At 39.1% G+C, this 14,998-nt stretch overlaps 1 protein-coding gene and 1 pseudogene across 3 annotated transcripts in view; one reads left to right on the top strand and one right to left on the bottom strand.

Moving 5' to 3' along the window:
- The window catches only part of TBC1D19 (TBC1 domain family member 19), a 120,822-nt gene extending 108,897 nt beyond the window's left edge, over window positions 1-11,925 (bottom strand). For 2 of the 3 annotated variants that reach the window (XM_019642427.1, XM_019642429.1), the window contains exon 1: window positions 11,685-11,925. In XM_019642427.1, coding sequence (XP_019497972.1) covers window positions 11,685-11,783 — 99 coding nt within the window. In that variant the 5' untranslated portion in view covers window positions 11,784-11,925. Of the gene's footprint in view, window positions 1-11,511; window positions 11,591-11,684 lie in introns of those variants that run through there. The other variant, XM_019642428.1, reaches the window with a different exon arrangement.
- LOC109382712 (developmental pluripotency-associated protein 4 pseudogene) lies at window positions 6,260-7,056 on the top strand (annotated as a pseudogene).
- Window positions 11,926-14,998: the final 3,073 nt, after the last annotated feature.

Here is a 14,998-nt window from a genome sequence, read left to right as displayed (position 1 = left end):
AAAGCTAAGGGAGAAGCATGGTTAAAAAAAGGATATGATACCCTCTTGCACATCAATCTCCACACATTCTTATCACTAATATAATTTATTTGGACTTTGTTGAACTTCTCTCAAGAGTCCATCACCACCACAGAAGAGAGGGTTCGGATCCCACATAAGGGCCAGTGACACTGTGCCCTCTACAGCTAAGATGGTGAACAACAGCTCAACCTGGAGCTGGGCTGCTGTGAGTCACCAGCGATGGCATAGGCTGCAGTGGGCTGCCATAAGCTACCGTGAGCTGCCGTCCAATGGCCAGCGACTGATCTGCCTCGCCCGGGAAGAGCGCAATGATAATGCCAACATGGGCCAATGAAGCGACGTTCTCCACAACTAGACTGAAGAACAAAAGGACAGCAACTTGCCTGTTCCCCTTCCCCAATTCCCCAATGCTGTCCCCCTCCCCCAACTCCCCCCAAAAAATCTTAAACAAAACAAAAAACATGTTAAATTGGATATCCCCATTTCTTCCTAATACTCTGAATCTTTTTAAAACTGTAGACCAGATTTGTTTCTGTAATCTTAGTAGTCCCAGTGGACATGCCTTGTAGCCAGGAATGAGTTTGAGTTTCACATCTAGTTGGAAATGTTGGCTCTGTACAAGCTGACCATGCCCTATGCTCAGTCTGGGTTGTATAACTGGAACACTGCTCTGGTTTCTCTCACCTGAGGATGCATCCCTCATTGGCTGTCTTTAGCTGATATCCCCCAGCTGACCCTTCTGTGCCAGCACTGGCTGTCCTACCCCCCTTACTCCATCCACATCTTTACTTCTTAGCCTCCTTTTATAATATACTTTATGCCTGAAACAGTCTTCAGTTCACATTTAGTAATCCATCTTTTCCCTCTCATTTCAACTTGGCCATCCCTAATTCAAGAATCTTACACGACCTTCTCTAAGCAACTCAGTGTTGAAATAAAACATGAAGAGACATACTTACTTATATAAAGCAAACCCACATTTTAATAGTTACCTTATCCCTCAAGTACATGTATTCTATGAAGACAAGAGGTTCCTTATTTTGAAATTCACTTCTTCACTGTCTTACTTTCCAGGGTTAAAGGACATGGCAGTAGCCAAGGCAGATATGGATGAAGATGCTACCACTCCCTGGCTCCCACCAAACACAATCAGAGTCCCTGCATTATTAATATGTATGTCATCAGCGATAGAGCAATGTGGAACTTCCCTTAGTGTATATGCCCAGTACCACCTTAGCAAGAAAAAGACAGAAGATAGCAAGCTCTAATCATGGCCCAGGAATTCAATACCAATATATGTTCTATCTATCCATGCCTTACAAAAAATATATTTAATTAAAATCTACTTCATTAGAGCCATTTAATTTTCAGTTTTCTAAAATAAATAATAAATGGTCAATTTTTTCTCTTCTTTTTATGATCTTGAAATTCTCTATACATGGTACCTATTTCTGATAGTGATGAACACAAAACAAACAACACTTGAGATATAATCTCATAAATTTTTTGGTAAAGGGACACTTGACTAGCATTGAGATCCTCTGGGGTTCTAGACTTGTGACAACATCCTGTCATTTATATTATTTCTTCTTTCTCCAAAGCCTGTTTTCTTTCAGGTTCCTGCCTTTCACAATTCTATTACTTATAATAATAATCTGAACAAAAAGACTTACTAAACACTTAATGGAATGGAAATAACATTTGAGGTTTTACATAACATCCATTTTAAATACAAATAATGCACGATCCAAAATAATAATGCTTAGCTAGTGTTAGACCTCAGATTTGGACTTAGGCTATTATTCTAGTGCCTAGAGGATGAGTGAGCAAATTCAATTTTAATATGCAGGTTGACTTCATAACAAAGTCACTCAGGAAACTCAGAAATCAAAAACAACCTTTTGTTAGAAACACAAAACTCCATGTTATCACAATAAGATCTTAAATAATTAAACTTCGATATATAAAAGGATACATTATAATATAGTCAGTTTTAATTATAATACAAAAAGATTGAAGCAATAGTGGTGGGGAAAATCTAAAAATCATTTATATTGGTTTTGAAATGTTCTGTGTGCTTTTATTTTTCTAATTAAGTTGAGCCAACATTGTTCTAGCACTTTCTGAGTATACTCAGACAAAATGGAGTCAGTCCAGAAAAATGCCCTTCAGAATAAATATTTAAAGGCATGTAACAAATAAACATCCAGTTGTTTAAAAGTATATCATCAAAGCTGATTGGAAAGTTGGCTTTTAAGAGTTAGCTGATTTCTATTAAATGTCTGTGCTAATGGATATAAAATAAAATTGTTATCGTGTATTTTTCAATTCCAAGATTTCATTATTTTTAAAAGATCTCTAATTATACTTTTTATGAATTTATAATAGGTCTAATATCTTATTTATCTTAAGAACCAGTCAAATACACGTTTTTGAGTTTCCCATGTAATCATCTCCTTACTCGGCTTTATCTTTCTTTCTATGCCCTTGCCCAACTTTTTATTACATCAAGGAAATTAACTTCCTGATGTTATATGTAGAGATATATAATCCTTTATTTGAAATTCCAAAACCTGAAAAGCATTGAAAACCAAATTTTTTTCATAACTGAATTGGTGGCAAAATATGTCCTGACTTGAACTCATTTAATGGCAAAATCTGATCTGACCTGAACTGACATGAGGCTGTTTCCACTCTTTATTTATCACACTTAGTGTGAAAATTCATACATTTTGCCTCATAAATATTAATGCGTATAATTACAAGGTACTGCAAGACCATGGTAGGAATATTAAATAACATACGGTACATGCATAAATTACCTTTCTAAAATTTGAGAAAAAATATGAATTCCAAAACATACCTAGCCCCAGGTTTTAGATAGTGGATTGTAAACCTGTATTTATTTGTAACACTATCATCTCTTCATGAGGGCAGAACTTTATCTAATTCACTGTTGTATCCCCTGGGCCTAGTATGTGCCTGGCACATACTAAATACTCTTAAAACTCAACAATAAGAAAATACCCAATTTAAAAAAAATGCATAAAAGATCTGAACAGAGAATGTATGGATGGCAAATAAACATATGAAAAGATGCTTAGTATCATATGCCATTAAAGAATTGCAAATCAAAATAACAGTGACATATTACAACATACCTATTAGAATGGCTAAAATCTAAAACACTGCTAACACCAAATGCTGGTGAGGATGTGGAGCAACAGGAACTCTCATGCATTGCCGGTGGGAATGCAAAATGGTACAGCCACGTCAGGAGACAAGCTGTCAGTTACTAACAAAGTTAATCATAGTCTTAACTATATAATCCAGCAATCATGCCCTTTGGCAGTTAGCCAAAGGAGTTGAAAACTTAGGTTGAACAAAAATCTACATAGAAATGCTTACAGTAGTTGTAGTTATCCATAACTTCCAAAACATACTGTATAATTCCAACTATATGCCATTCTTAAAGGCTAAAGTATAGAGACAGTAAAAAAATAAAAATAAAAATTAGTGATTGCCAGGGGCTCGGGAGAAGAGGGAGGAATGAATAGATGGGGCACAGAAGAGTTTCTGGACAGTGAAACTATTCTGTAAGATACTGGAATAGGGGACACATGACATTATACATTCATTGGTCAAAACCCATAGAAGCGTACAACACAAAGGGGAAACCCTGATGTAAACTAAGGACTTTGATAATAATTTATCAATATAGTTTCACCAATTGCAACAAATGTACCACACTATGCAAGATGTTAATAATAGGGAAACTGTGAGCCAGATGGGGGTGAGAGAGTATATGGGAACTTTGTACCTTCTGCTCAGTTCTTCTGTGAATGTAAAACTGTTCTAAAAATAAAGTCTACTTATTTTAGAAAAAAAAAGTTCCCCCAATAAAATCTGAGATACAGGCTTCACTGGAGAATTCTTGCAAACATCTAAGAAAAAAAAAATCTCATAACACTCTTGCAGCAAATAGAAAAAAGAAAGGAACACTTCTTTATTCATTTTATCAGGCCAGCATAACCTTGACATAAAGCTTGTCAAAGACATCACAAGAAAGGAAAATTATAGACCAATCTTTCCCGTGGATACAGATGTAATCCGCAAACACTTATTACTGGAGCTCTTCTAAGGCACAGGATGTAAGTATAAGAAATGTCACTCCTACCCTAACAATGAGAAAAAGCAGGATAATCTACAAAATCGTAACTTTTAACCCATCAGGAAACTGAAGATGTAAGACACTCAAGTGCATTAAATTCCAAAAGGTAACAAAAGGAAACTCCAAACTATTTTACCTTTGACAGAGCACAGGGGGAAACAAGGCTATCATACAAGTGAGAAAGGAGTCAGCTAATCAGCTAAAACTTTAACTGCTATAGATTAGATGTGGGCTAATGTGTCAGTTTAGAATGACTGGGAGCTCAGAACACAAGGGGAATTCATACTCCCCTGTATGCTCTTTTTCGTAGGTGCCCCCACAAAAGATTGGGGGAAGAGCGGGGAACTGCAGAGAGCCCCTTTCTGTGGCACAGGTGTGCAAGAAGAGAGAGATAGATCGCCACTGCAGAACAAGCATAAAACAGTGTCAGTTTGCCCAAACTCCCCTCTCATGTGAGAGAAAAGCCTTAAACCTCTAAGGGAGCATTCAGAAATCAAACCACTTTGAACACACGGCGATAATTCATTGCTTTAGGAGTGAAACAGATGCAAAACTCACCTTCCTCATGGAAAGGTAAGAAATCTCTCCTGGGCCCAGGATCCTGTGCCAGTACAAAGCAGAGGTAAGCCAGCACTAGGAGGGACAGGAATTCCTCTTTCACCTATTATCTGTCACAGATACAAGGCAGAGTTTGGCTGCCAAAGGCAGAGGAGGCAGGAACACTGAGAAAGACCCACGCCCTGTGCACATGGACTGAGACAGGACCAGGGGAATAGAGAAGGCCGGTACCCACCGTGAGTTAGGGCTGAGTAACAAACAGGACCACTGCTGAGGAAGGACTAGAGCATGGAGAGAGACCTCCCTGTGTGGTACGGGTAAGCAGAGACAGATGCAAGCTGAGGATGTAGTACAAACACTGAGAAAACCCCTCTAAGCTTTGGACCCTTTCTAAACACAAAGTCACAGCAGTCCACCACATATGAAGCCTGTGGTCCGGTCCAGCTAATGACAGGAATAACAAAACTCGAACCTAGCTTGACTCCTGACTGTACTGACTGAAGCCTCCACACTCAGTAAGGACATAGAACACTTGAACAGAATTGTCAATCTATTTGACCTAATGGATATTTATAGGAAAGCAACAGCAGAATGCAAATGCTTTTCCAATACACATGGAACATTCAACAAGATAAATAACCTAAATCGTCCTGCATATATTTTAAAAATTAAATTTTTTATTAAAAATGTTTCCACAAAGGAAATTCTAGGCCCTGATGACCCTACTCAGAATTCTACCAGACACTTAAGGAAAAAATCACATTAATTCCACACAAATTCTTCCAGAAAAGGAACGAAGGGAATACTTCCCAACTCAGAGTATGAGATCAGCATTACCTGATAGCCAAACTAGACAAAGATGCTAAAATAAAACTATAAACCATTTTTTAATGAAAATACAAGAAAAATCTTCAACAAAATATTAGCAAATTGAATCAAGAAATATATAAAAAGGATAATGCATTGTAACAAAGAGGAATTTATCTCAGGAATGCAAAATTGGTTCAAACTTCAAAACCAATCAGTATTATTCACCACATAATCATACTAAAAAGAAAAATCACATGAGCATCTCTACAGATACACGGTAAGTGCTTAACAAAAATTCAACTTTCATTCATAATAAAACTCTCAGAAACTCAGGAAGAGAAGAGAGCTTCTTCAATAATAAGCACCTATATAACACGGAGGCACTTTTTGTAACAAGGCAAGAAAATGAAATAAAAGGTGTACCGATTAGAAAGAAAGAAGTAAAATTATCTTTATTCACATATGAAATATGTACTTGGAAAATCCTCAGCGATCTGTAAAAAAGGTACTATAACTGAGTAAGTTTAGTAAGGACTCAGGATACATGGTAAATAGATAAATATCAATTGCACTTCTGTATACTAAAAAGAAACAATTGGAAAAAAGATTTTCTCTTTATCAACCTCGACCTCTTTTCTAAGTTTGGAGAATGCAAAAGGCAAGAACTGGAACTGCACAAAGAAGTCAGGGGAGAAAAACATGACTTGCAAATTCCAACCTGTGTCAGTAAAAGCTGAAGAGGAACCGCGGGCTAAGCCAAGTATACAAGGACCTCAGGGAAGGGAGCCATGCAAAAAAGTTCTTATGAAAGATGATGGAGCGCCCTGTCCACAAAAGATGGCACACGACAATAAAAGAGTAAGACCTTGAAAGAAGATACCAATTCTCCATTACCCTCTAAAATGCCACCAGTCAGCTTGCTTCACGGAGACATCGTGAGGGCCTGGTGCCAGCAATGAAAGCTGGAGGCATGTAAGGGTCTCTGAATATACTCACTGTGATCAAAAGGACATTCCTGTCACAGCAAGAGGCCCAGATCCTGACAAAATCACAAAGGAAATTAAAGATGGGGAAGGGGGAGTGACTCTGGAAAGTTCTGATCCTTCTAAAGTGACTGCTCCCCTTAAGGAAGGGACGCCTGCCCTCCTTGAGGGAATGCACAGTGTTGTCATGACAACTTCTGCCCTGGATGATGTGTTTGCTCCTGGACCAGGACTGCAGCCAGAGCTGGGAAGAAGGACACAGCGGAATCACCGCAAGAGGTCTCTGGGGTCAGGCAGTGTGTGGCCCACGGGCAAGGTCTCCCTGCAGACACAGAGGGTTGGGTCCAGCTACCATCTTGTGCTGGGCAAACCCCAGTTCCTGAAAAACAAGGGTGAGAGTGTGCACTCTTCTTGCTACCTGCCTGCAACCTTCCACTCCTGCACCTGGAGGGTAACAGGTTGTGTCCCAAACGTGTTTATAGGAATTAGGTGTTGATGAAAAACCTGCAATGAGATTACAATGCTGGGAAAAGGGTACAGCTATGATTATAATTAACGTAGAAAGGTGACTACAGTCAACTCCATGGTGCTCCTGATAGCCGAACTCCAGGACACTCCACACCCTCCATGCTTCCTGCTTAGAGAGGACACACAGACTGGCGGGATGAAGATGTTACCCTCAGACCCCCAATAGTGCCTGCGGCTTCATCGATTAGGATACAGTCTTACGTTTTAAAGTGGAAAACCATTTCACAAATCACCATTCACTGCAGTTAATAAGATGAAAAAGTCAATACTATCAAATGATACCCCTTCTGAAATGGAAGTGACCTCAGCAGCTCTTTTAAAGAGGGAACTGGAGCTGAGCACTGGGAAGGGGCTGAGAGAAGAAACAACAGCGTGCTCGCTGCCAGGCTGAATTCCCGCCTCAGAAGGCCGGCTCCTCGGGGGGCTGCGCTTTCTAATTCTAAGTTCAATGAGTTCAGACTCTTGATGGTTTTAAGCCAAAGGGAACGCTGTTATTCTCTCCACCCCAAAAAACACATTCTTAACATACAACACAACAGTTTTCGAAGTTTCCTTAACCTGCAAGTTCTCTGATGTGATATGTCTCTGGGATAAAAACACAGGGCACCTTGTCCGTGTTACCTCCACTTGTAGCTGTTTTGTATATTTTTACTGATTAAAAATGTACAAGATTACTTCTGAATCATAAATACATAATATGTTTAAAATGTATATATAGAATAATTCATCTATTGTATTTAGGAAATTATGTATTGTATGCAAATTAGTGTCCTTAATAGGATTAAGCCAAAAGGTATGCTTATTAGTGGTCAGAATTTTTCAGTGTAACACATAATACACACATTTTATTTATTATATCTTATTTTATGTATATTCTGTTTTCTTTTTTTTTTAACTTTTCCCCCTATTTTCATTGGACTGCTCAAGTTTCTATTCTATTTCTTTCCTTTCTGCCTTTATTAAGTTGGGAATTTTACTTTGCTTTCTGATTCTGCTTATAGATAGCTCCCTGTTCCTAACACACTCAAATAAACTTAAAATACTCTCTATAGAAAATCATATTCTACCATTAAAATCGTTTATTTACCCCTCCTGACTTCCCCTGGCAAGATAAAAGTCTCTAAAGTCACATTTATTCCCCAACTCTCCCTAAAATCCACATGCCTCTCCCAAAATTCCTATGAAGTTTTAACCACCTTATTCTATCCCCCCTTACTGTCTCAGAATATCATTTCAAGGAAGACAGACAAGCTGTAGCTATATACCCTGAGCCTCAGATGAATTCCATGGCAACGGGGCCCTTGGTGAGATGATCTTGATTGGGGGAGCTAAGAAAAGGGCCATTTTGGGCCAGCTAAGTGGCTCAGTTGGTTAAGAGCTCACTCAAGAGTGTGAGCTCTGAGCAACAGCGGTTCGAGTCCTGGCCCGCGCTGAGCTGCAGCTGAAGGATGGCTCAGCTAAAAAAATAAAAGGAAAGAGCCATTTTTCCATCTGGAAATTAAAGTGAATGGCCACAAAGATATGTCCGTGCCCACAAGCACATGCACGGTGTGTTCACGTGTGTGCAAGATTTGAGGTGCAACAGGAATGTGACGTGAGAAATCTGGGATCAGCCCTCCAAACTTCCCTTGGCTCCAAAGGGACAGTTCAGACTCCAAAAGTAGGTGCTGAAGCACCAGCTCTGGAGTCGGGTCCTGGCCACCACACTGCTGACTGAGGCCAACTAATCTGCATGGAGAAAGCCCGTGCACTCACTGACAGGAAGCAAAGTGGATGTGGGTACAGGCCAGGGATGCCCAGCCCTAAGGAGCAGAGGTGGGAAGAAGGAAAGAGATGGGAAAGCTTTTTCAATACTAATGCACTGAATTGGAATTCATTTACCTGAAAGTACCTCAAGTAGATTGCTACATGTGGCAAGATGAGGCTTATAGACAAAAATTGGTTATGTCTACCTTAACCAAGTATTCCAACTGATCACCAGGAATGATACAAACAAATATGTTTTTTGATGGGATACACTATATGACTGATACTATTCTTGCCAAAAAGATCTAACAGGAACTATTCACAAGGAAGCAATCAGTCCTGATTATACCTGTTGTCTCAGCATAATTAAATGAGCTTACTTGGTTTTGTGTGGGAGTTAGGCGTATCCATATGTAAAAATCCACAGAGCTATGTGCTTAAGATGTGTATATTTTACTATATGCAAGTATATATTACTTTTTTAAGTGCTGTGGTTTGAATGATAAAATATAGTTCTAGTCAAAAGGATGTTTTGGAATAATTGGGGAAATTTAAATATAAAGTGGTATTAGATGATACACATGTTAAATGTCTTGGTTGTAATAACGATATTGTGGTTATATACGTGTGTGTGTGTGTGTGTGTGTGTATGGTCTCCAGTGTTGTTTTATTATGATTATTATTATATAAGTACCTATATTTATACACACACAAACACACAGAATATACAGAAATAATATTGCATTTAACAATTGATTGGTTAATGAGGTACAGAACATACAGGTGTTATACCAGCTTTTATGTTAGAAATTTTTTAAATAAAGGCTTTAAGTTTAAAATTAAAAAAGAAACACTTAGGGGTCGAAATGAGAAGAAACATCAACATTTATAATAGCATCAAAAAACAGGAAATACTTAGGGGAAAACCTTAACAAAATATTTGCAAGATTTATATACTGAAGTGTAAAACACTGACAATAGAAAATAAAGAAGATACAACTAAATGGAGAGATAAAGTGTATTCATGAGTCAGAAAATTCAATATTATTAAGAGGTCAATTCTCCCTAAATTAATCTAGGATTCAAAAGAATCCTAATCCAAATCTAAGCAAGCATTTTTGTAGTAATTTACAAAACGAATTACCTGATTTCAAGACTTACTATAAAGATAAAAAAATCAAAGGTGTGGTTATTAGCATAGTGATAGACAAATAGATCAATGGAACAGAATAGAGAGCCAGAAATAGTTGTGTGTGTGTGTGTGTGTGTGTGTATAGTAAGTCGATTTTCAACAAAGGTGCAAAGGAAATTAACAATAGGCATTAAAAAGAAATAGGTATGGTATTGGACACTCACATGCAAAAAAAAAAAAAGCTTTACATTGCATCATATACAAAAATTAACTCAAAATGGATCACAGATCCATATGTAAAAGCTAAAACTATAAAACTTCTAGGACAAAACAGTAAAAGATTTTTAGGTAGGGTACAAAAAGCACAAATCATTAAAGAAGAAATTGATTTAAAAAAGTATGTCATCAAAATTAAAACTTTTTGCTGTTTGAAAGACCCAGTTAAGACAATGAAAAGATAAGCCACAGACAAGGAGAAAATATTTGCAAGATGCATATCTGATAAAGGACTGTGTAATATAGAAATAATCCTTACACTTCAACAATATGAGAACAAACACAATTTTTTTAATACGCAAAAGATTTGAACAGAATACTTCACCAAAGATATACATATGTTAAGATAGTCAATATCATAAGTCATTAGGAAAATGTACTGAAAGCCACAATGGGATATCATCATGCTTCTACCAGAGAGTGTAATTAATAACTAAAAATTAATTAATAAAAGCCTGACATCAACTACTAGCAAGGGGTCAGAGCAACTGAAACTCTCATAATTGCTGGTGGAAATGCAAAATGCTACAGCCAATTTGGAAAAGTTTGACGGATTCTTATAACATTAAACATACAGTTACCATACAACTCAGTATTTACCCCAGAGAAAAGAAAACAAATAGTCAAACAAAAACCTATAAATTATATATCAGCTTGCATATATTCAAGTGTATATGTCAGGTTTACTCATAATCTCTATAACGGGAAACAACTCATTATAACAGAAATGCCCAGCACCCAATGAATGTTTAAACAAATTGTGGTGTATCCAAACAATGAAATACTACTTAGCAATAAAAAAGGTACGGAAGTACTGAAATGCCAACAACATGATGAATCTCAAAAGCATTATGCTAAATGACAGAAACCAGGCGCAAAAATGTATATATGGTATGACTCCATTTATGTGACATTCACACACACACACACACACACACACACACACACACATACGCGCGCGCGCAAAGATCTCATCAATCTCTGCATCCAAAGAACCCAGCACGTTGGAAAATGATAAATGCAGTCGATGGACGGAGGGGAGATTACTGCAGGTAGGGCAGAGTGCAAAAAGGCGATAGGCTGATGCTAAAGCAAAAAGGCACCTGGGGCCCAAATCCACCTAGAGAACATCAAAAGGAAAGCGTGATCCCGCCTACCTCCACTGATTCCAGCTGTTAAAAAAACTAAACCCCGTAAAGGACCACAACGTGAATGAGCAGGCTCAGCGTTTCCCTGGCCTGAAGAAAGGCATGATGCGTCCCACCCTTTTAAAAAAATCTTATTACCCCACGCACGAGGCTGAGCAAGAGGACCCTTACACCTGGAAGCGAGGTTTTTCCGTGCACAGGAGCGGAGCTGGAGAGACCGAGGCGGGCCCGGCTCGGCTTCCGGGGTGCAGGACCCCGGGCATCGCCGCAGCCCCGCCTGTCTGCATCCCTGCCCGCTCTGCCTCACTTACCCAGGCCTGCCGTTCCAACTGAGCGTACAAATTGGAGCCCTTGAGCTTTTGGACTATCTGAGCAATAACGAGAGACAGATCCGACTCCTCCTGCAACATTTCCTCTGCCCTAGCCCGCCAAGCAGCGGGGACAGGCCGCCGGCGCGAAAAGAACGAGCTACGGGGTCCCACTTAGGGCCAGTGACACTTCGCCGGGACCTTATTACGCTGGGACTCCTCCAGCGGGGCGTTACCAGGCAACTGCCGGGCTTTGTGTTCGTTCCTCTCTGGTCCCCCCCGCGCCTGAAGGTCCCAGCACCTGCGTTCCGTTTGCAGAAAACGACCCGCTAAGGAGTAGCTTTTCATTGCATTGTTCCTGCTTAGTCTGTGATTTAAAGGCAAGAAGGCTCTTTCCTCCGAAACCACAACGCCTCCGATGTACGAGGGGAACTCAGAGAGCTGTTTATTTTTGTGTTTTATTATAAAGGATCATTCATCGTCCACCTTTCAACCTCTGCAGAAACAGGGCTATGCACACAATGACATGGCAAATTACTTGAAAGAATTATCAGGTCTGCCACCAGCTGTGTGAGCTTGGGCCAGGTTCTTAAATTTCAGAATTCAGTTTCTGCCTCTGTAAAATAATACCCAGTGCATAAGATGTTGCGATGATTAGCTGATGTAATAATTATGAAGGTGCCTGGCACTGTCCTTAGCACCCCATTTTATTTCCATTTTTCCTGTTCCTAGTCTCTGTGGTCTTATGCCAGGAATAAACAGACAAGGACTTCTCATCTAACAACTTACCCAGGAAGCATTTATTGATATGTTTTCTGGGACTCATTGGCAATTCAAGGATGACTGAGACATTGTCCCAGTCTTCAAGAAATGTACCATCTAGATTCCTCTTCTTCCATATATTCATTCATTCAATCAGTTTTCATTCAAAATTTCATACAAAATTCCTCCAGCTTTCAACTTATTGAGTATTTACAAACAAGAAGCTGTATTTACATACAAAGGTAAATACAACATGGTTCTTGCCTTCAGGGAAACATATCAAAGATTCTTAGGAGAGCTAGAAGTATCTGATTTAACTAATTGAATGACATTCCCAAAGGCAGCTAGAAAAAGGCTTATGAAATAATATACACATTAGAATAGCCTTGCCAAAATCATCAAGGACTTATTTCAAGTGTGTGTTTGCATATATGTTAAGCAAAGCAAAGGTAGGATTCCAAGAGAACAGATCAAGATTGCTGCAAAAACTTTAGCCTAACTCTTGTTCATTAAACTTTAATGTGCTTAGAGATCAGAAGGTTCCACTAGTGAGACCTTCTAATCTGCATTTTCGGAAACTCCCAGGATATTATGATGCTGTTGGTCCAAGGACTACCTTCTGAATAGCAGAAGACAAGAGCAGGTAAACAATAGAAATTCAAAGGTACTGGACTCCTGGCATCTATGTACAACACCCTGACATTCATAACACCACTGTTCAGAATATTCAGATTCCAAAAAACATATTAATATTTGGCCAGGTTTGTTTATTAAAACAACTTTGGGAAGAGGCAGGTGGGGAAAAAAAAGTACTTGAAGACAATTGACAGATTCTACAAAACGTGTAGTTTCTCCACAAAACATGTGGCTTCTCTATAAAACATGCTCCCACAACTCAGAATTTCTCAAACTTGCAGATAAGCAAATCTCCTCAACTCTTTAATTTTTTTTTTTTTTTTTTAGCTGAGCCATCCTGCCACCTGTGGGCAGCTCAGCCGCAGCTCAGCCGCAGCTCAGCTCAGACCAGGCATCGCACTGCTGTTGCTCAGAGCTCAAACTCTTGAGCAAGCTCTTAACCAACTGAGCCACTTGGCCAGCCCTTCCTCAACTCTTTATCATCTCTCCATCCCAACACCCAACTCATTCATGAATCTCCCAGCACAAGCCTTACTTTGAACCAGGAAACAAAACTATGGGGACAGTTCTTTTGAGATTGAAAGGGGTGATGTGATTAATAGCTAAAGAGGTAAGGATGGTTGTGTTGAGAGGGTTAAAAATCACAGAGGGAAAAGAAGATAAAAGTGTGGAACAGAAGAAAAGGCATGATGCCTGGAATCAGAAAACAGCCTTGCTCCCCTCCTGCTGTGTACCCTTGGGACTGCATGAATCCCTTCCCCCGTCAGAGTTTCAGCTTTCTAATCTGTAACAAGAGGGCAAATTACCCACCTGAGGAGGTGTTTTGAAGAACAAATGTACCTACCACTAAAATACCAGTAAATATGAATAAATTAAATATTAAAATTTAGATAAGTAAATAAAAATAGTGCCCTGTACTATTGACAAGGGAATGAATGGAATGTAACAAAATAAATATAGCAAAATACATGGAGGTACCCAAGTGCCCAGCACAATTCTTTGCACAGGTAGAAGCTTTAAATTTTTTTTTAAGGGGAAAACAATTTGTAGACTTAAAGCAACAACTAAAAAGTCTGATTTGATTCTGAAGGCATGCTCAAGCAAAAAAAAAAAATCTTAGTCCTAACATAAAAAGGTTTTCTTACATAGATGAAGCAGGTGTGTTGAAGTATAACTCAATTCTAAAATGCCTTTTGTTCTCTTTTTCCAATTCAATTTAGCAGAACTCTTCAGAACAACTGCTCTGTTCTAGGAATGGCAAGGAATACAAAGATGAGTAAGAAATGGTCCCTTCTTTCAAGGAATTCGCAGTCCTAAAGGCATGGTGAGACCAGTACACAAAGAGCTGTAATGGTAGACAGGCCCCTTTAGCCTCCCACCTGTGCATCTGGAAATTATTTACTTTGAAGTCATTGTTGCATAAGAAACAGAAGACGTAGATTCCCATATCCATCCCACAAGGGGGAACTTTACTTTGGAAACCCTTACTCTACCCAGAATAGGTGGCAATTGAGAAAACATTCTATTTCTGACATTTTAGAGTGAACCATGACCCAGTCTAAGAGAGGAATAGCAATCTCATCTGAGTAGTTAAAACTGTATAAAAAGGGACAAAAATAAGATAGAGGCAGAGAGAAGTCTCCTCAAAATTCCCTCAAATTCAGAGCACAGGCGCTCCTGGGCCACCCTGTGTAAGGCTCTGGGCTCAGCCCTGCCTTTCTCAGACCTACTCTGCTTTGATGTATTAACAGATTTCATTGTGGGAGAGGGGGTAGAAGGATACATTTGCAAACCACTGACCTCACATGAGCGAGGATGTAGACAACATCAAAATCGCCCTGCCAGACTAACAGAAAACTGAGGCATACTTTAGGGTACGCTGGAACATGTTATTACTTTATTCACAGAACGTGACTCAC

This window comes from Hipposideros armiger, unplaced genomic scaffold, assembly GCF_001890085.2.
Source record: "Hipposideros armiger isolate ML-2016 unplaced genomic scaffold, ASM189008v1 scaffold_68, whole genome shotgun sequence".
NCBI classification, from domain to species: domain Eukaryota; kingdom Metazoa; phylum Chordata; class Mammalia; order Chiroptera; family Hipposideridae; genus Hipposideros; species Hipposideros armiger.
The sequence above is the reverse complement of the archived record's forward strand: the minus strand, read 5'-3'. Positions and strand labels throughout refer to the sequence as shown.